The sequence below is a fragment of the Corapipo altera genome, unplaced genomic scaffold, assembly GCF_003945725.1.
Source record: "Corapipo altera isolate COAL_440 unplaced genomic scaffold, ASM394572v1 268, whole genome shotgun sequence".
Classification (NCBI taxonomy): Eukaryota; Metazoa; Chordata; class Aves; order Passeriformes; family Pipridae; genus Corapipo; species Corapipo altera.
The window spans coordinates 6,215,219-6,240,707 of record NW_020884901.1 but is presented as its reverse complement, the minus strand read 5'-3'; the positions used below and the strand labels follow the sequence as shown (position 1 = coordinate 6,240,707).

General features: G+C 49.7%; 3 protein-coding genes across 3 annotated transcripts in view; all 3 read left to right on the top strand.

Annotated features, from left to right (window-relative positions):
- COL27A1 (collagen type XXVII alpha 1 chain) overlaps positions 1 to 13,151 on the top strand; it is a 144,576-nt gene extending 131,425 nt beyond the window's left edge. The window contains exons 45-61 of the mRNA XM_027650151.1: positions 1,135 to 1,188; positions 2,707 to 2,760; positions 2,836 to 2,943; positions 3,299 to 3,406; positions 4,930 to 5,037; positions 6,691 to 6,744; positions 7,357 to 7,419; positions 7,805 to 7,858; positions 8,566 to 8,601; positions 9,021 to 9,038; positions 9,436 to 9,471; positions 9,805 to 9,831; positions 10,054 to 10,119; positions 10,461 to 10,629; positions 10,799 to 10,908; positions 11,609 to 11,827; positions 12,374 to 13,151. Of these exons, the coding sequence (XP_027505952.1) occupies positions 1,135 to 1,188; positions 2,707 to 2,760; positions 2,836 to 2,943; positions 3,299 to 3,406; positions 4,930 to 5,037; positions 6,691 to 6,744; positions 7,357 to 7,419; positions 7,805 to 7,858; positions 8,566 to 8,601; positions 9,021 to 9,038; positions 9,436 to 9,471; positions 9,805 to 9,831; positions 10,054 to 10,119; positions 10,461 to 10,629; positions 10,799 to 10,908; positions 11,609 to 11,827; positions 12,374 to 12,520 (1,431 nt within the window). The 3' untranslated portion in view covers positions 12,521 to 13,151. The remainder of the gene's footprint in view (positions 1 to 1,134; positions 1,189 to 2,706; positions 2,761 to 2,835; positions 2,944 to 3,298; positions 3,407 to 4,929; positions 5,038 to 6,690; positions 6,745 to 7,356; positions 7,420 to 7,804; positions 7,859 to 8,565; positions 8,602 to 9,020; positions 9,039 to 9,435; positions 9,472 to 9,804; positions 9,832 to 10,053; positions 10,120 to 10,460; positions 10,630 to 10,798; positions 10,909 to 11,608; positions 11,828 to 12,373) is intronic.
- A 2,635-nt stretch (positions 13,152 to 15,786) lies between these two features.
- On the top strand, positions 15,787 to 18,166 carry LOC113950371 (alpha-1-acid glycoprotein 1-like). Its single transcript, XM_027650153.1, has 6 exons — positions 15,787 to 15,948; positions 16,601 to 16,743; positions 16,956 to 17,023; positions 17,302 to 17,406; positions 17,643 to 17,743; positions 17,947 to 18,166. The coding sequence occupies exons 1-6, from the start codon at positions 15,838 to 15,840 to the stop codon at positions 18,007 to 18,009; spliced, it is 591 nt and encodes a 196-aa protein (XP_027505954.1). The 5' UTR covers positions 15,787 to 15,837; the 3' UTR covers positions 18,010 to 18,166.
- A 646-nt stretch (positions 18,167 to 18,812) lies between these two features.
- On the top strand, positions 18,813 to 24,040 carry LOC113950370 (alpha-1-acid glycoprotein-like). Its single transcript, XM_027650152.1, has 6 exons — positions 18,813 to 19,318; positions 19,835 to 19,977; positions 20,565 to 20,638; positions 21,437 to 21,547; positions 22,314 to 22,417; positions 23,887 to 24,040. Exons 1-6 carry the CDS (start codon positions 19,202 to 19,204, stop codon positions 24,001 to 24,003), a joined length of 666 nt encoding a protein of 221 aa, XP_027505953.1. The 5' UTR covers positions 18,813 to 19,201; the 3' UTR covers positions 24,004 to 24,040.
- The last annotated feature ends 1,449 nt before the right edge of the window (positions 24,041 to 25,489 follow it).

Sequence of the window (25,489 nt, the reverse complement as noted above, 5' to 3'; positions counted from 1 at the left end):
GGTCTATGAGGATCACTAGGAACCTTAGGGGATGGGTGGTGGGAGATGACAATGGCAGTGGAAGAGTCTGCTTGGAAATGATCCATTTGACATGCTGTTGGTCCAGTGTGAGGAGAGACCATATTATTCTGCCTGTTTCCTCTCAGACCACTGAAAGACTTCATGAAAGACTAAATTAAATCCAAATTTAAGGGAAGGACTCTTTATTCCCTTGCTATATACGGTAGCATCTGATTTTTATATGTGACTATTGCAACTGTGAGTGCAGCAGCACGTTGAATGTAGTTTGTATTGGAAAATAAAGTTGAATCAATTCCCACTTTTTATAAGGCCACTGGGAGGAACAGATTCTATTTTGGGGTGAAGTCTTAGTGCTTTGTCATATGGCCTAGGAATGAGTAGAGCTGCTGCATTCCCCAGTGGATGTAGTTTATTTGGGGAGTGATATCCCCTCAGATGTCAGTGATTCAGATGGCAGCAGATTTGGATTGCCCTTGGTAAAGACCCATTAGAAATACATGGCTCAAAAACAAGCTGAAGAAGGAGAGCTCTGCACTGAGTCCTTCCTTACCATTTATTTCTTCGATGTTAGTCCAGAAATTGCCACTGACACAAATACACAAGACAACCCAAACCTGGACAGCCAGGAGAAAAGATGGAGATGGGTGTGATGAGGAAGAGTAGTGAAATACTCTCTCTGCTTTGCTCCTCCGTAGGCAACTCTCTAACACCTGATATCCAGGTGAAACCAAGGAAGGGGCTGCAGCAGACCCACACTAACGATGTAGTCACTGTGCAGACTACTCATTCTGCACACAGGCTGCTTCCTGCCCACTTCTCAGCACTGTTCTCCAGGCACCATCTGGAATTTGGTGAATGATTTCCGCAAATACAAGTACCACCCAAGCGAGGGGTAGACTTGCTTCATCTCCAATTGACACCCTGTTAAATGCTCTCTGGAGACAGTTCCTTTCTCCTTTTTCCCCAGGGGCCTGTCTGAGCACAGGCTGTTCCCCTGAATTGTTTCCATACAGTCAGTGTTGTTAGGGCACAAAAAATGCTGTTCTTTGTACTTCGTGCAAGATACTGCCAGAAGAGAATTTTAAGCAGATTTTTCTTGCTTATGTTTTGTAGGGGGATCCTGGATCACCAGGCAAGCCAGGAGCAAAGGGATCCAAAGGTGATGTGGTAGGTTTCAGCAGGGTGGATTTACAGTGTCTCAAGTTTAAAGAAAATGTCTAATTAAGAGGACTCTCATGTGTGATTTTTCCCATGGTCTGTGCCCTGAAAGGCTGTGGAGAGCCTCGTGGGAGGGCTGTAAACATGTGTTTGGGTGTCCAAGCCCAATGGTTTGTTGGCTTTGTGGAGCTGGAGAGGACCAAGACAATTACAGCCCCAGCACGATGGGTGACTCCTGGGCAGGTCTTTGGTCCCTGCCATGGGCTGTGTCTTTCCCATGCCCCAGTTTGTGGGGCTTCCAGCCACAACAGGCTCATCTGTCCCAAAGGAGGTCTGAGCCAGGCAAGAGCCTCTCTCTTTCACTTGAACCATAAACTTTTCTGGCGTGAAACCTTCCGGGTTTGGAGTCCATTATCCATGCACTTATGTTTCTTGGAAGAGTCCCTCCAGCTTCTTGTCCTTATTGAGCAAGAAAACACAACACACATGGGTCCTTCGGGGTTCATTGGGGCACCTCATACCTGCTCCTACATCTGGCTGTAATGAAGCTTGCTAATTATTCTCGCAGATTAGGGACTTTATTTGCTGAAACATAAATATGTGAACTCAATACTCAGCAAATTCCTGCTCTCTCTTGGCAGATGTCAGGATTTTTAACCTGACCCTGTTGGGGTAATGCCAGAAGATAGTTTCAGGTCTTTTTGGCATAAAGCATACAAGGTGATAAGATAAATAAATTCTGCCCATCAATGGACAATCTGGAACTGCCTTTGGGCCTAATGAATAGCAGGGAAAGCACCCCCAGGAATATTTCTTTCAGGACCAGATCTGCCTGGTCCTCTGCAGATGGAGAAACAATGCACAGAAAATGAGTTCTTCGATTTAAAAGTGCTTTAGTACATGACCTCACTGAGGGAGCCCCGGTGAAGGTGGTGAGGCTGAGTTTTCCATTCATACTGCAGAAATTAATCCTTTTTACAGCTAATAAACCTCGGGAGTATTTCTTTTATGCCTTTGTCCACAAAACAGCATTGCAAATTTCAGAACCCATTTTCATTTCCATTAACTTTCCAAAGCAGAGGAGGCTACCTCTCAGAGAGAAGCTCCCCCTGAATGCCCCCAGAAGACTCTCCAGGTCCTGGGTTCAGCACCACACTGTCAATGAACCGATGGAGGACGCAGGGTTTTAAGCATCTTGTTCTAATGTTTGCCAGTGTACTGAGTCCTCCCTCGAGTTCATCCTGCTTTATTTGTCCTCATCTGCTCTGTATTAGGAAAAATGTAGGTCCTTGCCTCCTAGCTATTCATTCCTGCCCTAGGACTCTCAGGACATACGAAGAATCACTTGTAATAAAACTAAATAGCAGTTCATTCCCCAGCGCTGGAGCAACTGACTTTATAAATCTCCTTTTTTTTTATAAAACTCTTTCCAGTCATTATCCAAAAGCACAGCCTGAAGTCAGGCTCAAAAGTGGAGTTGTGCTAGAACTGCTGCAATCTTAGACGCCTTTCTTTTTTTGCTTGCAGGGTCAAAAAGGAAAGCAAGGAGCACGGGGCAGTGCAGGGAGCAGAGGCTCACCGGTAGGTGAAAATTCAACTTTCTACCCCAGGTAATGCTGTCTGGGAGCTCCATCTCTAACACCTCTGTGATTTCAGGGCATCCTTGGGCTACCAGGTCCTCGAGGAGTGGTGGGAAGGCAGGGTCAAGAGGGAGCCCCTGGAGTGGACGGAGTGCCCGGGAAGGACGGTGTGCCCGGAATCCTGGTGAGTTTCAATTACAGCCTTTTGGCATCAATAACAAATGCAACTTGGGAGCTGGAAAACTAAAAGGGAGCACAGGAGAAATTGTGTTACCCAGCTCTGGATATTCCTGTTTACACGTACCCAGAGTGGATCCTCCTCACATCTCACACGCACACAGAGGCAGCAGCTGCCTTTGCATGGTCAGGTCTGTAAATGAAGTGGGGTTTGTAGCCTGACAGACACTTGCATGCACAGAAATCTGTCCACATCTGCAAACCCGCCCCTGCCCAGATGGATGGTGCCTGCTGAGAGCATAAGCTGTGCAGAGGGTGAAAGAACATCTTGTTTCATAACCTCTTCTGGGTTTCTTTTCTAGGGAGAGCAGGGGGATGATGGGGAAGAAGGTGTGACTGGGATGTCAGGCAAGAGAGGGAACCCAGGTGTACCAGGCCTCCCCGGGGCACAGGGACCACCAGGATTCAAGGTGAGTTTCTGACTCCCTAAGATTGCTGTGAGTAATCCAGTCTGTAGCCTGATGTCTCTAGAGGTGGGAATCTCCAAGGTCTAATATAGTCTCAGTTCCTCCTGCCATCTTTCATTCAGCTAGAGGTTCTGTAGGCCTCTATCTATCCATCCATCCATCCATTCATCCATCCATCCATTTTCATGGTGATCACAGCAGCTGAATGTCCCAGAAACCTTTCCTCCCTTGTCAAAGGTCACCGAGCTCAGGAACCTTCAGACACACATACCCACACTACAAACACTTCCATCTTTTTTCGTTAGAATCCTGGCTAGAAAAAAATTGGAGAATTTGCAGAGGAACTGCTACAGCCCAACTGTAGAATGTCCAGGATGGACAACTCCATGGGAAATTCGAGTTTCCTCTAGCTGCTCCACGAGGCCTGAACTGCTGAAGGGAAATTTGTGCTGCTTGGGTTTTAGCATATATTTACTGGGTAAATATATAATATATTATATATTATATATTATATATTATATATTATATATTATATATTATATATTATATATTATATATTATATATAATGACTGGAACCAGTATGGACTTGGACATCACGCTGGGTGGAAGCAGGGCTAAGCTGCTTCAGTGACCTCGGGGTTTACTCCTGGTCCTTGCCCTGATCCAGACTGGCCACAGGACCTAAATTAGACCCACAGCAATTCAGACTTTTGTAGAGAGACTCTGTAAATAGGAAGACTCCAGCTGGGTTTGGAGAGGCTCTGGGATCTGATTTAAATTAGGGCTCCACAGCACATTGCCCTTAAACTGTCACTTGCTGCCCTCCAGCTGCCTTGGGCAGAACAACAGGCTGTGACCAGAGGTGACTGACAGACCCTCCTGTCCTTGTCACAGACTCATATCTTGCCTCCAGGGGAAATCGTTGCCCCTTTTCCAGCTGTTCAGCCATCCCAACCTCTCACCTGATGCACCTCTTGTTGCTCCTGGCACTTGTCAAGGGGAAGAGGAGGGGAGCAAAGTGTGGTGCTGGGTCACAGAAACCCCTCTCTGGATTGAAGTTGTGGAATTAGTGCAGGGGAAAATGTTGGCTTTTCAGCCTCTGGATTGAAGTCCTCCAGCTGAAGTCTTGGCATGTCTTCAGCATTTTCCATGGATTAATCATCAATTGCCAGCCTGCTGGGGGGAAGAGGTTATGGCAAGCTGCAGGGCAGGACAAAGAATGTACAAAGTGCAAAGAGAAGACAACTCATTCCCATTCTCTCCTCAGCCCATGCAGGCAGGACAGCTCTGCTGAAGCTCCTGCTCTGTGGGGAACCCAGGAGGGGACATGGCCAGGCCCACCCTGCTCTCACCCTGTGCATCCTGAACAACCCACCTCAGCAGACCTGGGGCATCCCCTGATGCAACCACATTTCTTATCCCCCTGAGCCATCTCTTCCAGCTTTCCATCTATGGCTATTTCAGCTGAGTGTTGTTATATTTAGCTCCTGCCCCTTGGAATAACAGGAAAATCTGTTATTTTTAGGGTGAAAGAGGATTGCCTGGACAGACTGGCCAAACAGGGAAGAGAGGATCACCGGGAGGAACGGGCCTTCCAGGGAGCCCCGGCGACCCGGGACCCAAAGGACAGCCGGTTAGTGGGGATGGAGCTGATCACACCTGACTCCAGGCTGTCTCCTGCAGGAGAGGGTGCGGATCCACAGGCTGGGACAGCAGGGTGAACCCTGGGAGGGTCTTTAGGGGACCCCATATCCGGCTTGAGAGAGATTAGGACTAATGTAAAACAAGGCATGAGGTGAACCCCAACTACCTCAACTAAAATACTTTGTATATTTTACGTAACACCCTGTGATGGCAGTATTCAAGCTGAAGGATAGTAGCCAACACCACCATAAAGAGGCCATTTAGTCTCAGATATCCACAAGTGACACGTTCATTTGCCCTGTATTGCCAGTGCTGCTTTGCTGCAGGGACAATGACCAGGTCCCCTTGGCTGAGATGACTCCATTGTCTTTAAATCCTTCCAATTTCTTTTGCTTTCACCTGAAATTCCTCTAAAAAGAAGGCTTGATTGATTCTCCTAATGCAGGGAAGACCTTAGTCCTCCCTTAGTAGCAGTTTTGCTTTCCAGGATCCATAAATGGGCAGTTAAATCAATTTGTATCCTTGGAAAGTTTCTTACGCTCCACCGAGTCCAACCAAGCCCTTCCTTGCCAAGCAGTTTCTCACTGTTGTGGCAGGAAAAACTTCCTAACAGTGAGATTTCTAAACTGACTCTGGAACAGCTTTGTAACAGAGGTGGTGGAAACCCCATTGCTTGGGTCATTTACAGCTGGGCTGAACAAGTCATTGTAAAACACCCTGTAAAGCACAATCCATCACGGGTCACACAGTCCTGCCGAGAGGCCAAACAAGCTTTTTCCATCTCTGATGTTCCTGAGACTGGAGATGAATCATCTGGTGAAGGTTTCTGACCCCCCCTTTTTTTTTTTTTAACATTGAATCATTTTGCATTTTGACATCTGAGAAGCTTGGAAATATCAAAGGACAAACATCTCAAACATGGTGAAAGGAGAGTGTTTACATAAGGACATGCTACCCAGGGTGGGGTTTTTATTCTCAGAGTGCAAGCTATGTGCTGATTCAAGCTTGATGGCCTTCCAAATATTTTATTATTATTTTTCTTACAAAATTGAGCAAAAATCCCTGCAGAGTTAAATAGGAAAAGAATTAGGGGGCATGCATGGTTCTCCTGGGTTTGAGTGGGAGGTTATATTGTAGGAACACACACTTTTTTAACAGCTTGAATGAGCATAGTTTGAAATTATCCTTTAAAAGGTCAGTTCAGTTGGTACTAGAAATAAAAGAAGAGTTTGTTTTAAAAGGCTTTGAGGCTATTTTTTTTCAGCATGAACTTCCAAGATCAATCTCAGAGCAGATGCTCTCCATCCTGCTTCCACTGATTGTGGGCCAAACCAGAGAAGCATCTGCTAGAAATAGTGCATGTGTGCCTCCTGTCTGGGGGCAAAAAGGTTTAGTCTGTGAGATCTAAGTGATCCACAGGTCTATGAGATCTTCTGGAGTTGCTTCTAGATTGCTGTTTGTGTAGTTCCTCCTCCAGATTTCTTTCATACTTCCTCCTCCTCACTCCTGCTTAGACTGAAGGGTAGTCATGGATTTCTCTTTGAAGCAGCTGAACTCTTGGTGTGTCTCTTAAGTGACCAGCCATCAGTGTGAACTTACTGTTGTGCTTTGTCCTTGTATTTGTCTTGGCTGTTACTTGCAGGGAGACTTCGGAGAGGCAGGATTTCCAGGGATTGCAGGCTTGTTTGGGCCAAAGGTAAGAGGCTGCTTGTGATCAGCTGGTTTTCTGGTCCTTCTTTACTGGAGACAGACAACACAATACTTGTTGCAAAGACTTTATTATCTGCTCTGCAGAAACTATGGAAATTGAATCATGATCCCAACTTTTTTTAGTTTATGCCTCTTTATTTGTTAAATGAATGTGTGTTAATATATATATTTGTTAAATGAGTGTGTATAAATACATGCAGGAATTTATTCCTGTTAAAATGGGCAGCTGTTAGAGGGGAAAAAGGCTATCCTAGAGACTCCATGGCTGTTTTTCCCACCTGAACATCTTTCAGACCTTTGTATTTCCAGCATCTGTCATCAGCCTGCACCTGAAACACCGATGTGCATCCCTAACACTGAGCCTTGATTTGAAGTTTAGACCCATTTTATCATTATATAATTTTCCTGGCGAAGGGGGAACTGTCTTTTTTTGGTAGAAAGTAAAGGCCTTGCAAAACAGAAGTGGGAAAAGAATTTTTAAAAACTTGGACCTTCCTATTCCCATATAGGAGACAGCACCTTATCCTTGCAGCAGAGCTGTAAGCAAGGGCATAAACACGAGGTCTGGTTATTTAGTGGATCTCATTTTTGCTTGCAGGGCCCCCCAGGAGACCTTGGGTTCAAAGGCATTCAGGGACCACGTGGGCCACCGGGTCTCATGGTGAGTGGTTTTCCAGTTTGTTGATTTGGGAGGATTTTCTTCCTTCCTCCACCCCTGTTTCTGAGGCTCCAGGGTGCTGTGAGGAGCACAGTGCGCTGCTCACAGCTCTAGGTGACCACATCTGCACGGGGCTTGGGCAGTCATGGTGCACAGACCACTCCAGCTACACTGAAACCTTTCTATTTCTGGAATTTCCGAGGTTTAACATGGGTTGTGGCAACCATACTGTCTCTTTGGACTTGCACTTTGAAACAGCCTTTTATTCCAGCTACAGCAAATACCACCATCGTGTAGCAAAGAGGCTCAGTGTCTTCACTGAGTCTGCCCTGCTAAAAGTGACCATCAGTTCCCATGTGATGATTCACACATATCTTTTCTTTTCTAGGGAAAAGAAGGAATTATTGGTCCGCTTGGCATTCAGGGTCCCACGGGAAGCCCAGTAAGTGTCTGTGCTTTTTTCTGCCTGTATTTTTCAGAGGAGCACAGTGCGTGAGATCCAAGATGTTTGAGGCCAGCATAAGTAAATCCCATTAAATGAGGAAAACAAAAGGGGTTTTAAGATCAGCAGCTTCAGAAAAGTGCAGGCTTAGTCTCTGGCTGCATAGATGGTTGCAAGAAGATTATTAGCTTAAAAACGAGGAGCAACTCAGCCTAAGTGTAAGGTTTTCTGTAGATTGGCTCAGAGGCAAAACTGTTATTGCAGATTTTCAAAAGCAAACTGTCAGATTTCCCAAAGAACTTGGCCTGAGGGGGTCAAAAAAACACAAACCAAACTGATAAGTGTAGTAAACTGGCAAACATTTGATTCTGGGAAGTGTTGAACATCCCTGCCTGCCCCAAAATGCCAAAAGCACTGAACACAGACTAAAGGTCAGGTCAGTGCTTCATAAAAACATGAACATGACACTACTCAGAGTTCAGTCCAGAGCCTGCTACTGGCAGAGGGGAAAACCAGCAAGATGAACTTGGGCATTCCCCAAACATCCAGTAATGGTGCTTTTGTGCCTTGGGATGGAGGGGCCAATATAACAACCTGAGCTGATGTGTCAGAGATGCACTTGGGTCCTTGCAAGGAGCTTCTGGGGAGCAACACTCAGCAGTGCAGCTTGTGAACAGTCACTGACAGACACCTCGTGTGTTTTACAGGGGCCCAAGGGAGACAAAGGCAGCCGTGGGGAAATGGTAAGTGCTGGTCCCACCCCTGGATGTCCCTAAGAGGGTCCCTCCCTTTGAGCAACCAAGAGTCACACCAGGCTCTGCTGCACCCACCCGGGCTTGGGCTCAGGGTGGTGACATCAGGGTCCCACGAGGGAACCTCTGGTTCTTCCTGCTCACACTTCCTACCTCCATGGGCACAGCAGAGGACACTGTGATGGCAGGGACCTCCACCCCAGAGTGAGTGTTCACTGGTGCCAGGGCCATCACCATCCTCTGCAATAACCTCTCTGCTGTTGGCAGACCCCCTGTCCCTCCAGTGCAGCACCCTGCCCTTGCACAGGCACCTTGGGAACAGCACATGGGTGTACAGGGAGATTTGGGATTAGTAATGAGCATCTTCTGACAGCTTCTGCCTTTTTTTCTTCTTTTTTATTTTTCTGCAGGGTCTGCAAGGTCCAAGGGTAAGTATTCGACATCACTTTTTCTGACTGATATCTTGCATTTAAATAAAACAGTTGCTTTTACAGTTTAGCAAATGTAAAGCTGCAGAGTGGGTTATTGCGCACACAGGGAACATGACAAGTACCTGGGGATAAGGAATTAATGACAGCTGAGGAGCTGGAAGGGCTGGGAGCAAGGGATGCCGTAGGAATGGGCCAGAAGAAGGCAGATTCACCCACAGCTGGGATATGGACAAAAAGGAGCCAACTCCTGTCTCTTGAAGGGTTTGAGGGAGAAGCTGCTGTGAGGTGTCAAAAATCCAGAGGATTTCAGCTGGGAACAGATTCCTGCTGATGACAACAGGAATGGAAATACAAACTGGAGATATTTCACTAACTGATGCCACTCTGTCTTTAGGGTCCTCCAGGCCCACGAGGACATCCTGGCCCTCCGGTATGTATATGTGGAAAGAGTTCAAAGACATTATTGAAGCAAGCTAGAATTATTGCCATGATATTCTCCAGAGGGACTGTTCACTCACTGGAAATTATAGCTTAGCCCCATTCCTCGTATGCAAAACTCTGTGTGTGAATGGACTAGTGTTCCTTGTGCTTTACTCCAAACCATCTCCAAGTGTTTTATAGAGACAGCATTGTTGCCTCTCTCACTCCTCTGCATTGAGGGGCTCCAGGGAAATGAGGATTTCAAAAGGCCATGACTGAATATCTGTGCAGTAGTGACTGCCCAGCTTTCTGGCTGATGCCCCTTTTTCCCTTTGATTTCCAGGGACCGCCAGGAATTCCAGCCTTGTTTGTAAGTTGCCATTTTCTGTATGTTTGTTAATGATGACAATAAGTCCTGTAGAGCCCAGGTGCTGCTGAGACCCTGAAGGCACACACTCAGGTCCAGCAGAAACTGCTGTGTTGGCAGGGCAATGCTTGAGTTGCAGTCTTAGATTGAGAAGCAGCTGTTTGCATCAGGGCATGTTCAGCTTCTGGCAATCTCAGTTACCATCTTCTTCACCCCCTCCACTAGCAACAAGATGGCTTTGGGACAGCTTTCCAGACACTGATCGACTCGAACACCGCGCTCAAGACAGAGGTAAGAGTGAGTTTTTAAACTCCTTGGTCTTTGCTGGAGCTGGAGGCTGGAAAGAGTTTATACACACAAAGCTCTGATTTATTAATGTTCTTGTGGAATATTTGGAGTTTATGTATGCAGAGGTCCAGTTTAAAGGATATGGTTCTGTTGCATCACTCATTTGTGAAGTTTCAGACCTCATGACTTTGCCGGTGCTTCAATGATGTCCTGCTTGGGACAGCAGGATCCCAGACAGCACAGCCTGTCTTTGACCCACTGATTTCCCCACAGATGATGCAGAAACCCTTGTGGTTACAGCACCTGGTGTCCCCAAGGCACCCCTTTTCTCCTTTTCTCTCCAGGGTTACCAACATCCAGACCTTCTCATGCTGGACCATGGAGGGGAGATCTTTAAGACTCTACACTACCTCAGCAACCTCATTCAGAGCATCAAAAGACCCCTGGGAACCAAGGAAAACCCTGCACGAATCTGCCGGGACCTCATGAACTGTGAACAGAAGATGAACGATGGTAGGGAGCCCTGAGTGTGCAAAGGCTGTGTCCTCCACAGGGCTGTTTCATATGGCCCAAACTGGTCTCCTTCGCTGGGACCAGTCACACAGTAACCAAAACTCCCCTTCTCTCATTCACAGAAAAGGTTAAGTGTCCTTGTTAATCCCCAAACCCTCTGTTTCTTCAGGTACCTACTGGATTGACCCAAATCTTGGCTGTTCCTCAGACACCATCCAGGTCACCTGCAACTTCACCAACGGTGGGCAGACGTGTCTCAGCCCCATCACCGTCTCCAAGGTAGGCACAGCTCAACCCCAGAGTGGCATTTCCCATCCTGCTATTGCCAAATATTTACGCAGGGGTGTGTTGTCCTGGGACACCAGACGGTGACCACAATGACACAGCACACAGGTTTCTCCTCAAGGCAGAGTTAGTGCAGCTGTAACACTGAGAACTGCTCTGATGTGTTAAAAAAATACACCCAAGACTCTTATTGACTTTTGTCAAGACAGAACTATAAGTTCTAGTGATGTTTAATGAACCCATAACCTTCACAAGACCAGTAATTTTGCAAACACGCTGTTCCCAAATCCTTTGTTGAATTAATTTATGTTCAGGTCACTCTTGCATTTTGCTTTCTGCCACCTGAAAAAGTGAGGTCAGCTTAAACATACAAGTTTCCAGTGAAGTTAGTGCTACAGGGTTTTCTTGAGGAAGCACCTGCACCAGAAATACAAATATCAATATCTGGGTTCATTTGCAGATGAACTGGCACCTGCTGCTTTGCAGAGATGTGTAATGAAGTCAAACTTTACATTGTTTTCCTTCTACTTAAGGACCTTCCAGTTTTGTTCTGCAAACTAAAGGACCAGCTGTGTCCCCACGAAAACTTTCCAAACTGATTTGGCGTCTGGCCCTTACGCCCATACTCGTGCCAGATCCAGCTCCCCCCCAGCCCCTCCGCAGGGCACCCCTGACCTCTCTGTCACCTTCACAGCTGGATTTTGACATCGGTAGAGTCCAGATGAACTTCCTGCGCCTGCTGAGCTCCGAGGTGGTGCAGCACATCACCATCCACTGCCTGAACACCTCCGTCTGGCGGGAAGGCTCCTCCGAGAAACCCTCGGACAAAGCCGTGCGCTTCAAGGCCTGGAACGGGCAGATGTTTGAGGCAGGGGGGCAGCTCAGGCCAGAAGTGGCAGCTGATGATTGCAAGGTATGTTGATCCTAAAGAGAGAAGTGGTGGAGAGAAATGCCAGGCTGAGCCCACTCAGGGCTCACAACAAGGCTCGAGTTACACCTGTGCTGCTCATTCTACAGAGAAAGGGGAGAAGGGTCAAGTTTACCTGCTCACCACTAATTTTCCAGTCCAGGATGCAGTAGCAGCTCCTGTGAAGTAGATGGCCTTCAGACAGAAAGCAAAAAACTAAATTCCAAAGTTACACATGAGAGGTAGCAGCAGTTAAATGGCAGAAGGGGAATGGCCACCCGTGGGTGGTGGACGTGGCTCTTGCCTGATGCCATGCAGAGCTGAGAGCCACGGGGCTGCATTTGGGCTCATTGAATTAGGAGTTTGTGTTGGTGGTACCATCCAAATTGTATTTTCATCAACCTGGTAAAGGATTCCCCAAAATGCTCTCTAAACCCCACCCCAGACTGTTCAGCCCGAAGAACAGTCCCTTTTGTCATGAAGCACATTCCTGTCCAGCAGGATTCACCCCCCAGCTCATCAGCTTTTTCTCTGTCCCCCCTCCCTGCACAGATCAAGGATGGACGCTGGCATCGGACTCTCTTTTCGTTTCGGACACAGGACCCTCAGCAGCTGCCAATTGTCAACATCTACAACCTCCCCCCATCCGAGCCAGGAAAGCAATATCACCTCGAGGTCGGCCCCGTCTGCTTCCTTTGAACCAAGCCATGGAAACCGGGCTCCGAGGCTCCGACCCCACGGTTGGCCTGTCCTTACACAGGCTCTCCCACCTCTCTGCAGCAAGGGCAGCTGGGCTGTATCTTTTGGGTCAACTCTTGCTCTGAGCCTTTGGCTCAAGGTCTCAAAGAACCCGTGATCTGCTGAACTCAGCCGGGTGTTGAAAGGAGGAAGAACAAGGACGTGACCAGTGAAAAGGGATCAGGGGACTGGAGGTTGCGGTTCCACACACAAAGCTTTTCCCATGACCAAAGAAAACATTGAGAGAAACCTCAAGCGACTTGGAGCGTGTGGGTTTTTTCTGTTGTTTCTCCCCCACCACCACCACCCATTTTGTCTGGTTCCTGAGCTACCAAATGTTCTTTCAATTGAGAAAAATAATTAAAAAAAAAAAAAATAGAGCTTCCCTCTCAGAGCTTGTCACCTTCTGGACGGCCACGTGCTGCATCAGGTCTCCCAGGTGGAGCTGCAAGTTGAATCTGGGCTGCTCTGTGTACGGGAAGCATTTTGATGTGCAATATTAGAAGAAACAAAATATATATATTATATTATTTAAAGCAAAAAGAAAAAGGAAAAAAAAAAAAAAAAAGCTAAGTTCCTCCTCCTTCCATGAGTTTGATCAACATCCCCTCTCACGTGTGGTGTTGGGGTCGGGGGAGAGTCCTTGAAGCCAAGAGTGGGGAATGGAAGGAGGAGAGGGGAAGAGATTGGTGCTAAAATAGGGAGAGGGAATGGGCTCGTCTGATTTGTTTCTACCTCTCACTGTGAAATCTCTGGTGCTCTTAAAAAAAGTGTGTTATTTTATATATATATGACTTTAAACTATTTAAGGTTGTGAAGGTGCTACAGTGTCTTGCCACAGACCCAAAAGCAAAAAGCCCCATAGGATCACCTCTCTCTGGGAAGAGAGGAGCTTACAGTCCACAGCTAAATCAGAGAAACAAATCACCTTAAAAGGGATCCTTTAGTGGCTGTGACAACTCCCACTGCATCCAAAATCACCTACAGGATATTTTACAAGCAAATTTGCTTTTTTATTTTTTTTTTTCATTCATCAGCACTTCACGGCTTTGGGAGGGGAGTGAGGGACACAGCTCATCTGGAAGTGTTGAGCCTCAGAGAGCTATTTTTGAGTCAGTTGTCGTGTAACTAGTTGGGCTGTAGCTGCACTGGCCCCATGTCCATGCCAGCTGTGACTCCCTGGGCTAAGCTCATATTTAAACCCAGCTCTGCAACCCTTCCCTCGGCCCCTCTGTCAAGACTGACATGATGGTACCTTGTTTCAGAACCCAGCCAAGCTTGGAGGGGTTTTGTTTTGTTAAGTTTTGTAGAAATTTAGTCTCTATATGTAAATTTGGAGGATTTTTTTTTTTAAAGAGGATAATTATGGTAATCTTTAATTCTATATAAGGAATAATATTGATGTAATCAGAGCTGTACTGTATCAGAAACTTTTCAGTGCCTGTTTGGAGTTTTCATGTCTCATATGGACTATGGAATTTATTTTTTTTGGAGGAAAAAAAAAATTATCTGTGAGTCTCTCTTTGTGTATTCTTTTTTTTTTTTTTTTAACTACTGCCTGCTGGTTGGTTTCCAACAACCATCAGAAAAGGTTAACAGGATCTGTCCCAAATACCTCGCCCCCCCACGCAGCCCCCTGCCAGAAATACCTCACCCCCAGGCCAAAATCACCATCACCCATCACTCACTGCCTCCCTGCACACCCCCCACACTGCAGGTCTCTCCATCTCTCATCCCTTGCCATTGGTTTTATGTGTTTTCCTGAGGCTGCAGTTACCATTTGTTCTCAAAGCTTTTTTTTCCTTTTCTTTTTCTTTTTTTTTTTTTTTTTGACTTTAAATAAATATTTAAAACTGAGGCAATGAAACTGGACTGGAAAATGTTTTTTGTTTTTTTGTTTCTTTGTAGGCAAGAGGTGCAGAAATACACACACACACCCCATCTCCCAGGGGTGACAACATTGGTGTGACAGCCTAGGTTCCCCCAAACACTTCCATGACCTGCCCAACCCTCAGCATGATGCAAAATGCACAACGAGGTTGGGATCCTGATGGTTCCCCACTGTTGTGCATCACCCCATCACCCCATGCCTCATCCATGTCCCCATCCTGACACAGTGCCCAGAGCAAGAGGGAAAGAAAAAAAAAAAAAAGAGGGGGCAAACAAAGGGGGAAAAACTGGAGGGGAAAAGGAGGAGAGGGAAAAAGGGAAACAAACTGTAAGGGAAACAAACTGTAAGGGAAATTGTGAGGCCGGGAAGAAAGGGGGGAAAAAAGGAAAAGGGGAAAGAAAAGGCAACATGAAGGGGCAAAAAGAGGGAGGAAAAGAGGGTGAGAAGGGAAAAACCCAGTTATGCTGCACCACAGATGCTGCCTTGGCTGGTCCCGGTTGCGACAGGAGCAGCGGGAAGGGGCTGAGCTGTGTTTGCTCACCCACTGCTGTGCCCTTTCCCAGCAGTGCTGGGACATCCCAGGGCACAATGAGGTGCTGGGTGATGGCACCAGGTCAGCTTTGGCACTAAAACCCATCTGGGCTGGGGCTGTCCCTCACACGAGCTGCCAGTCCTCAACCGCGCTGCGATCAGGGCTAAAGCAAACACATCTAATAAATCATTCACCACACTTAAATACAAAGCTGACATTAGAGGAGCTCTAAGGCACTGTTAAATGAGGAGATTCTGCATTTGAAGAAGTTGTAATTTATGTAGTTTGTTAAAAGCCTGAGCCCACTGCACTGGTGGGTCTCCTGCCTCGTACCCAAGGCCCCATTCCCCACGGAATCCCCCCCAGCATCTGCCCCCCAAGAGCACATGTGAACCCCTGTGCCAGCCCCGTGCCCTGGCAGGGAGCAAGGCCAGTGTGAACTGAAGCCTAGGGGTCAACAACCACCACCCATCCACCTCTGTGGAGGTTTATTTGCCCTCTGGAGGGAAGCCACACCCAGGTCCCCTCAGTGCCCTCAAGGCCTCCAAACACACCTGGAGCTGCCAAGTGCTCCACACCCACAAAATTAGTTGCAGTTTCCGAGGGGAAAAAAAAGCCTGCATTGGTGAAGCGTTATGGTGGTGGGGTTTTCTCATCTTCTTCTGTTGGAGAAATCCAAGATTTTGCAAGTTGAATTTCCTCCACCTGCTATTGCTTCATGCTTGAGCAAACAGCCCAGCAGCGCAACAGGCACGTTGGTGCTGGGAATGTCCAGCGTTGCTGGCAGCTGTATATAAGGGACAGAGCTGATCAACAGCCTGGCAGAGCAGGAGCATCCTCCCAGCTGGCCAGAAGATGCTGGCCACCCTCACCCTCCTCCTGGGGCTGCCCCTAGCCCTAGCCATCGAGCCCCCCAGCTGCGCCCCGCTCGTCCCGATCACCTTCGACAACACCACCATCCCCAGGGTAAGCCCTGCCCTCCCCTTTCCTGTCAGCATTCCTAGCCCTTACAGGTCCAGGAAGAGGTTATAGACTCATCAGCTCTATGCTTATCTGGCTGGCTATCCATGCTGCTTTTCTTAAAAAAAAAATCCAGACAGCTGTACCGGGGCACAGGGAAGGGGTGAAGCCTTACAGCTCTGCACCCATAATCTCATGAGCAGGCACTTTTGGAGGCTCCTGCTTCCATCTCCTCGTGCCAGCCAGGCTGGGCACCACCATCCCAGTGCCTTGTCACTCTGTTTTAAGTTCTTCAAGTGGTGGTGACTCAGGTCACGAGCCTCCATCCGCAAACTCTTCACTGCATAAACAGTATTTAGTCCCTTGGGAGTGTTTAATGGGAGGAAAGCAATGAGAACTGGGCACTGAGCAGGAGGGACACCACCACAGAAAGAACTAGCCATCCTGGGAGCTGCAGCAGCACTTTGGCAGAGAGGGGACAAAACTCAGGGGATAAAACCCCTCACCCAGACTGGATCCTGCCCCAGGGTGGTCACCTACCAGGGGTCCTCGTGGCAGTGGGATGGCAGGACACAGCATCTGCTTTTCACTCACGTGGTGCCCGTGGGTGAACCTGGTGTGGCTGCCCCAACCTTCCCCACTTCCCTCCCCTCTGCAGCTCCTGGGACAATGGTTCTACATCATCGGTGCCACCAGGCACCCCCCTCACCTGCCAGAGTTAAGAGCAGCAAAATTCTCGGCTTTTTCCTTCTCCCCTGGCAGCCACGAGGACGAGCTCAACATCACCGAATTCATAAGACTGTAAGGACAGGCATTCATCCCCTCACCAAGCTCCCCCAACCCCAGGGGCATTTCTACCTGCTGGTGCCATCCCCTGGGCTGAGGCACCCTTTCAAATTTGGGACTGGAGAGCAGCTATGCCACCTTTATTTAAGTTCTGCAGTCTCACTCAAGTTCCAAGTCCCTCAGGCTTGACAGGGACGTTTGCTCCATCTGACCTCTCTGCCCCACAGGAACGAGACGTGTGTGGTGAGGAACAGCAAGGTCCAGGTCTTGCAAGAGAACTCCACCCTGGTGCATGGTGAGGCCCAGTCAGAGCACGGGGAGGGGATGCACCTGGGACTCTCCTGCTTCTGACCCCCAGAACTGGGCACCACAAGCCCTTTTACACCTAAAATAGTGTCTGGAGGTGGGGGGAAAATTTCTTCCACCCCACACCATGAGTACAGCAGCACTGTGGGACCAGGCTGGTCCCCGCTGGGATGAGTCTCATGGATAAAAGGGGATGAGCAGCCCCTGCCAGCTCTGCCCAGGGTGAGCCCCAGCACAGGGTGATCCCACTCTCTCCATGCCTTCCAGTTGATGATAACCAGGTGGTTTCCATGGCCAGACTGATCCAAAGCGACGAGGACCTGCTGATCCTGAATCACATCAACATCGACTCACCAAGTCTGAGCCTCTCAGGTGAGTGGATGCTGCCTGGATATGTGGGGCAAAGCCTTGTCCAGGGACAAATCAAGGGGCACAGGCACCCCCAACCCTCACAGGTAGGGCAAAAAGCCCCCTTTCCTCTGATACAGAAAGGGGAAAGATGGGGGCAGGCAGGCAGTGGGCTCCACATCTGCACTGTGGGGATCACCCAGGAGCAAAACACCCCTAAAACTCCCTTTTGTTCCCCCCCTTCTCCATTCCTCTGACAGCACGGACACACAATGTGAGCAAGGAGCACATGGAAGAGTTCAAAGCCCACCTGCACTGTCTGGGCCTCACCGAGGAGGACATGTACTACACTTCCATAAAGGTACCAACCCCTCCCCAGGGTGGGTGAGCCCCAGGCCAGCTTCTGCCTCCAGTTGGGATGGGGTTCTGGATGAGGTGTAAGTGTTGTTCCCCACTGCAGCTTCCCCTCTGTGCATCTCCCCTCCTCCCTAAGCATCCAGCCCGGCCATTCCTTGTGGTTTTGGGGCAGAGGGGTACTGAAAGCCACTCTCCCCTCTCCTGTAGGATGCCTGTCCCCCGCCTGGGGAGAAAACAGGTGAAGGTGATGCAGATTCAGAGCTGGGGTAACCCCCATGGACCAGTTCAGCTGCTCCATCCTCATCCTCCTACAGCCAGGCTCAGTGCAGCCTCAGGACCTCCTATCCAGGCTTTGTTTTTATCTCATGGATTAAACACCCAGTTTCACTGTTCTCATCTGGACCCAAAATAAACCCCTGTGTTACAATCACCAGCTGCTCCTGCTCCATCCTCTTTGGCACCATGTGCAGAACACCCTCCTCCACACCCTGCCAAGGGTGCTGCATCTCCAAACCTGCCAAGAGGTGTGAAAAGCCCCAGACAAAACCCAGACAGGGCCAGGCGTGGCAGCAGGCACAGAGATTCTCATCCCTCACGCCAGCTCTGTGGTGTCAGGGGATCCCAGCCTCAGGATGTTGGGATGTGAGCACCAACCCATCAGCCCCAACCCCATGGGAAGACACACAAACCAGCCAACCCCCTCGAATCTCCTCCACCACGACACTTTTAGCACCTGAATATCCCACCCTCAATTTTCAAGCCAAATCCCACAAGGCTGCATCTGCACTGGGACATTGCACAGAGGTCACAGTGGGGTGGGGTGACAAAAGGTGACATTGTGCCTTCCCTGAGTGTCTCCAAGCAGGGGAAAGGGGAGACAATGGGAAAAACCATCGCCCAGGGTCGGACCAAGGGATTCAGGGAGGCTTTGCTACCAGAGGGGAAAAGGTAAACAGAAATAATGCCAGAGAAGCAGGTCCTGCCCAGACCGGCTGCACAGGGACAGCAGTGGGACAGGGAGGGGAAATCAGGGAGCTGCTACAGATCTGTCCAGCAGCACGGGGGTGAGCTCCTGGGACCCATCAGTCCTATTTTTATGGCTGGCACAGCAAAAACACGTTCCCTTCTCTTCAAAGCCGCCCTGGGCTTTTCCTGAGATGGGGGGAGCTGCACCGTACCTCATTACCAGAGCAAGGGGCAACTACAGCGGCCACTTGTGGGGGGGGGGAATTGGGCAAACTTAGGGCAGATTTAAGTTTTAAATGCAGCAATTGCATCGGCCCCATCACCAGCAGCCCACACCTACCCTCTGCTGCAGCCGGGGCCAGGGCGAGCGTCGGCGCCTAAAAGGTGCTGGTTGCATCACCAGTGCGGGGCCGGCAGCCCCGGGCACATCCCGTCCCCTCCCAGCAGGGCTGCAAGAGCCGAACGAGCTTGTCCGTCTGTCCGGGGTTCGGGAGCCATGGCCGGGATCGCAGTGTCCCTCGGGATCGCGGTCACCCTCGGGCTCGCGGTGCTGCTGCCCACGGCCGCCTCCCCCTGCGGAGCCCTGAGCCCTGACAACGCCACGGCCACCAAGGTAGGAGAGACACGAGCCCCGGGGGGCTGCCCCGCTCCTACCAATAATTTGTAGGTGCTCTGCCAAGCCTCCCTGTCCGCTGGGAAAGGGGGAAACCCCACCTTGTCCCCTTCCCGGCACACCTGCCAAGGTGCCCTGGGTGAAACACCTGCAACAAATGTGAAACATTTGCTTTCCAAAACACCCCCGAATCGCCCGGTTTTCTCGTGGCACCCTAGCAAGTCCCAACAGCAACCTCCAAAAAAAAGAGGGGTGGCTGGGTATTTTTTGGGCTGCCCTGACCCTGCTGCACCAGCCAGAGCACCCACAGCCGGCACCAGCACCTTTCCCAATCCCCACACGCAGCCTGTTTTTTTACCCCGGTGCAAAGGTTTCATCCGCTGGCTGCCAATGTAGTGCAAGGAAGAGAACTCGCAGAGATACCAATTCTGCCCCGGGGAGGGTGGGAATCTCCTCCCCACGGCTCTTCCCTGCAAACCCAGCAGCCCTCACCGCCCTGCCCCTCTCTCCCCACAGCTGCTGGGGACGTGGCTGTACGTGGCCGGGGCTGCCCAGTTCCCCCGGCACCTCCTGGAGATGCTGCTCATCGACCACGGGCACCTGCACGTGGAGCCCCTCACGGATGGGCGGGAGCTGCTCATCACCCAGCACGTGGCCGCGTAAGATGCTGCCCCAAAACCCGTCCCCTCCCACCTGCTGCAGCCCCACAGCCTTTCAGTACAAAATACAACCACAATTTCTCCAAAAAGACTCTCTCCTGGCTGCCCTGTGCATCCTCTCCCATCTCTTCTCTTCCTCGCTCCCTTCAATTAATTATTTATTTCAACAGTCCCCGAGTTTGGGTGAATTTTGCAGGGCACAGAGGTCTCACAGGCACCAAGCCCTGTGGGCAAGGAGAAGACCTCTGTGAAGGAGAATTCTCCAGTGCCACAGCCACTGATTGTGCCAGGCACCAAAAGGTGTTTCCCTTGCCAGGTCAGACTTTCAGGGGGTGATTTTTTTCTGTGCCAACACAGGCAGCAATTTGTTGTTTCAGTTATTTCAGGGTGGAAAACATCTCACCACCAAAGAGTGGGGGCAAGGCAGAAAAAATGCACAGGAGAAATGCCCTAATTTTAACAGTGAGAGCAATTAACCCACTGAAGGAGGTGGCAGGTGCCTGGTGTGGGCTCAGGAGCAGGGTTGGGTCTTCACTGGTCCTTTCCAAGCCCATGGCATCACCCCCTACCCCTCTCTCTCTCTCCAGGGGGGACCAATGTCTCACTAACAACCTCACCTACTTGGAAATCGCCGCCGGTAACACCACACTGGTGAAGCATGGTGAGCGCCCATTATCCCCCAGCCTGTGTTTTTCCATGGACTGAGACACCCAAAGGGCCCATGTCCATGTTTTACATCATCTGATGCATTTTCTTCCTGGGCCACTTTGCCTGTTTGAAGCCTCAGTGGGCTCCAAACAACTCCCCACACCAGGACACCCAGGGGATCACACACCCCCTTCCAGCCACACTGAACCCCACAGAGCAATGCTGTTCCAGGAGCAAACCTGCTCCCACCCCCGCTGGAGAACACCATCTTGTTTGTGAAGTTATTTCACAATCCCTGGGGGAAAGGAGGGAACACTCATGGCAGTTTTCAGTGAGTTAATGGAGCTTCTCATTCTGAATTGCTTCCTCCTTGCAGAGGAAAGAGGGGGAGCCATTTGGGGTGGGAATTGCAACCCCCTGGGTTACAGTTTGCACTGACCCAGCCACAGCAGCACTGCTGTGAGCAGGGGGCAGCTTCTCCAGGTTTTTGCAGACCCCCAAGCTGCAAGGTCAGACACTTGGGGTCAGGCACACCCTCATACCCCGAGCCTCAGCACGCCACACCATGCAGCACATTCCAAAAGCAGGACGGGAGTTGGGTGACTTTGGCTCCTTCACACCCCGGCCCCATATTTAAGGAACACAATTCAAATAAACCAAGAACCAAATAAGTCACCCCATGTCAGGACATTTGTCCTCACACACTGCTGAGGGGTGGATTCCAGGGGCTACTGGCACTGTTCACACCTGGGCTGGGGTTTGTTGCTGCTGCTGCACCAAAAATCTGAATATTGTGGCTGTTCTCTCCAAGCCAAGACCCAGCAAACTGTGGGGACACTGATGAACCTCAGCTCTGAAAACCTTTTACTCATCCAGTACCAACTGCAGAGGGAAAGGACGTATTTGGGACTGTATCTCTACGGTATGCAAACTCCTTCCCGAAGTAACTTTGTCATGTGACACTGAAACACACACATAAAATTATCAACTGAAACCACAACAACAGCTTGGTTTCACCAACAGTGAAACTTTTCTGAGACCAGCGCTCCAGGGGTCACAGGAGCATTTACAAAGCCCATTAAATCCCACATCTCTGGGCAGAACAGAAAGAACAAGTTAAAGACCAAACCCACTTAGGCCATAAATATTCAAAGAACAGGAAGCAAATACAATTCAGCATCGATATCATTGTAAAATCTCAATATTTTCAAGCCAACCATGATGTTTCAGTGCTTACCTCCCAGGGCAGAGCACGTGGCTTTGCAGTGCCAGCACAGGCAAAGCTGATCAGATCTACCCACAACCTCATAAAGCAGTTTTAGACTCTGATAAGGCTCCTCATTGCCCATCCAGGCTGCAAAGCATTGATTAAGGGAGTTTGAAGATACAGGTAGAAAACTGCCTCCATACTCAGCCTTGGACCCTTCCAACACCCCAGGAATGTCAGTCTATTCTGCCATCCCTTAAAGCAGACAGGACTGGAGTAGTTTGGGAGAGTAAAAAAAGTGATACCCAAGGCTGGTTTTGTTCAGGTGTGTTCACCATGGGCACGAGAGACCCCTGCAGAGACCACATCCACAGCAAGCACTGGTGGGGAAAGGAGGCAGCAAGGGCAGGGACATCCTGAAGGGCCATCCTAAGGCCACCAGTCCATATTTAACTCCTGGCAAATGCTTCTCCTCTTCCAGCCCGGAACCTGAGCGTGAGCACAGCTGACCGTGAGGAATTTGAGCACCACGCCAAGTGCCTGGGGCTGAGGGAAGAGGAGATCATTTATGCACCCTGGAAAACAGTACGTGGGTGTTCGTGGGTGGACACGGGTCAGCAGAGCCAGCACTGCCCCCCACCCCAGGCTGTACCCCCAGCTGCCAAACTGGGGTCTTGGAGAGGCGTTTTCGAGGTGGTGGAAAGGATTTAGGGGACTAAATAACCACAGGCTTGCTTAAATGGAGGTTTAAAATAACATCCCCTTGCAGATAAGTGACTCCTGAAAGCAAATACCTGCACCCGAGCATCTCCAGGGAAACCTGGTAACTGCCTCCCACTGCCAGGAGAGAAATAGCTACAGCATGGGATCTTTGCCCTGAAATTCCTCATTTTGCCTCGAAACTCCTGATTTTGACCCCCCAACCCCCAGCAGAGACCAGCTGCCCCCAGGAGCTGCAGCAAGGGTCAGGAGGGGCCAGTGCACCAGAGATTTTTCCTTTAGGTTTTTCACCAAAACATTAACCAGACCCAGCCCTTGCTTCTGCCACCTTATTTAGGACATTTTATCCTGCAAATTACCCAGTCCCCAAGTCAGCTTGAAAAGTGAAGGCGAAAAATATCCTACCTTTTTCTGTTCCATCCTGCTTGTTCCACCTCAGGAGGCTCTGAGCTTTCAGAGCTGCCCAAAACCCCACACCAGGGAGCCAGGCTGGATCCAACATTGTCTCCAACACCCATCCAGCCTCAAGATGCTTCTTTTAAAACTGTCCCCCACAGTTCAGGGGAACTGGGGACAGGGACAAAGGCAGGGAGTGAAACCCTCTTACTGTGGCAGGGCCAGGTCTCCTTTCCCATTTAGGTAACAAGCAGCACCTGGGAGGAAGAGCCCAGCTCCTCCACACTAACCACAGGCAGCTGTGGACTGGGGGTTGCAGAGGCATTTGGGTCACATTTAACTTTGGACAAGGTGAAGGAAGGTTAGAGAAAGGCAAAGTGAGTTCAGTAAGACAAAACTGGCTGTCCTTACAAGCTGTGGTGCAATTGGTGTTGTCAGAGAAGGGTTTTGTGCCCAGCCAAGGTAGGACGCTGCATCTAAGGAGTAAAAAACTGATTAAATAAACACAGAAAATATTTTGGGGACCTTTGCCATCAGGGTGAAGGAGATGGATGTAAATAGAGCATCAGAGCAGACTCATGTACCCCTCCACCAGCCCCAGGCACTAATAGACCTTAACTTATAGCAAATGCCTGGGTAGCATGAGCTTTTTACTTATTTCACCAAAAGTTTGAGTCCCCCTTTCCTTCAGCACTCACTTACTGAACCCCCAGTGCAGCACAGCTTTGCCCCAGAAACTTGGTTTCCTCTTTCCAGCACACACCTGGAAAATGTCACCAGCAGCACCTGGGCAGTGTCTGTGCCTGGGGAAGCCCAGAGCTTCCTTAGCCCCTCTTAGATCAGCTAAAAAGGGAAAGGAAAATACTTCTTTCTTCAGTAAATTCTCTCTTACTGGTGCTTTGGCATTTTCACTTATCCCGTTATTGTTGTTTGGACAGGAGCTGTGTCAAACAAAAGAAACAGAAAAAGGCAACACCCCCCACATGGAGCCCGTGGCTGAGGGCACAGCATCACCTCCTCCAGGTACCCCCTGGCCTGGGACTGTGGGGAACTGACCCCACTTCGGGCAATAAATGTTCTCTTCAAATTCCATGCATTTTGTTGCCAAGCTGTTGGAGAGCAGATGGTTCTGAAGAGGTCAGAAGCAGGGCTTGCAAAAAGAAATTGGGCATCCAGTTCACCTCGTGTGTCATTCAGCTGGGAGCTGGGAAGAGTCATCCTGGAGCTTCACGCCAAGCTTGGAAGAGAGCTCTGCCAGAAAGGCAGCACTGAAATGGAGCAGTAAGAGAGGCCAACCAGGAGAGGGCAATCACTAACTATGTTAAATAACATGCCAAGCCTTTGAGGAGCAAGTGGGATACACAGAAGGCTGGAAACGTCTTTACCCGTACAGCCTGAGTAAGAGGGTGCTTAACTAGAAGAAACCACCCAATTCCCTTGACAGCAGTTTGACTGCCAGGTAGCCCAGATGGGGCAGAGGTACCTGCCCAAACCCTTTGGATCTGACAAGTGCTCCCCAATAATGTCCATCCACAGCGAGGTTTGCACACAATGATGCTGACAAATTATCCTCCTGCCAGAGGGAGGGGGTGCTGGCCCAAGCCAGGCTGGATTTTTACTTTTCCAGAGAAAGGGTCATGTTTTCTCATTTCCCAGTAAGCTCAGCACCGTGGAGGTGGGAAGGTACAAGTGCCAAGGTTGAAATTGCTCTCTGTGCCTCTGGTACACTCCTGCCTCAGGCACCTCACTCATCCCTTATCCCACCCCAGCCCCAAAGGGAGGACAGCTCTGTCACTGCATTTGTGTAAGTGGGGGAGTTTAACAAGAGACTGCTGTTGCTGCGTGTCTGGAGAGTAGTTCAGTCTCTGCTCTAACCTAGTAATTAAGCACTGAAAATATCTCTCTTCCTTAAAAAGGAAGAAAATGAGCAAAGCTGGAGGGAAGGCAGCAGCGGGCCCCACTCCTCCCACTGCAGCTCCAGGGTGCCCTGTCCCTGTCCAGCCTTTACTGGGCAGTGTTTCAGTGTTGAGCCTTTGGACAGATTCCTGTAGCAAAAATGAATTTTACAAGATCACAGAATCATTAAGGTTGGGAAAGACCTCCAAGATCATCAAGTCCAACCTGTGCCTGACCCCCACCTTGTCACCCAGCCCAGAGCACTGAGTGCCACGTCCAGTCCTTCCTTGGACACCTCCAGGGATAGGGACTTCACCACCTCCCTAGGCAGCCCATTCCAATTCCTGACCAGCCTTTCTGTGAAGAAATTCCTCCTAATGTCAAACGTGAACCTCCCCTGGCACAGTCTGAGGCAGTTTCCTGTCACTTGTTACCTGGGAGAAGAGGCCAAACCCCACCTGGCTCCACCCTCCTCTCAGGGAGTTGTAGAGAGAGAGAAGGTGCCCCCTGAGACTCTTCTTCTCCATGCTAAGAAATAAATCCAGCTGATTCCCTCCTGGCCTCAGAGCACAGGTATCCAGCCAGCCCTTGCTTCAGACACCTTTTTATCACCTTGTGACATGAAACATAACCCCCCATCCCAGT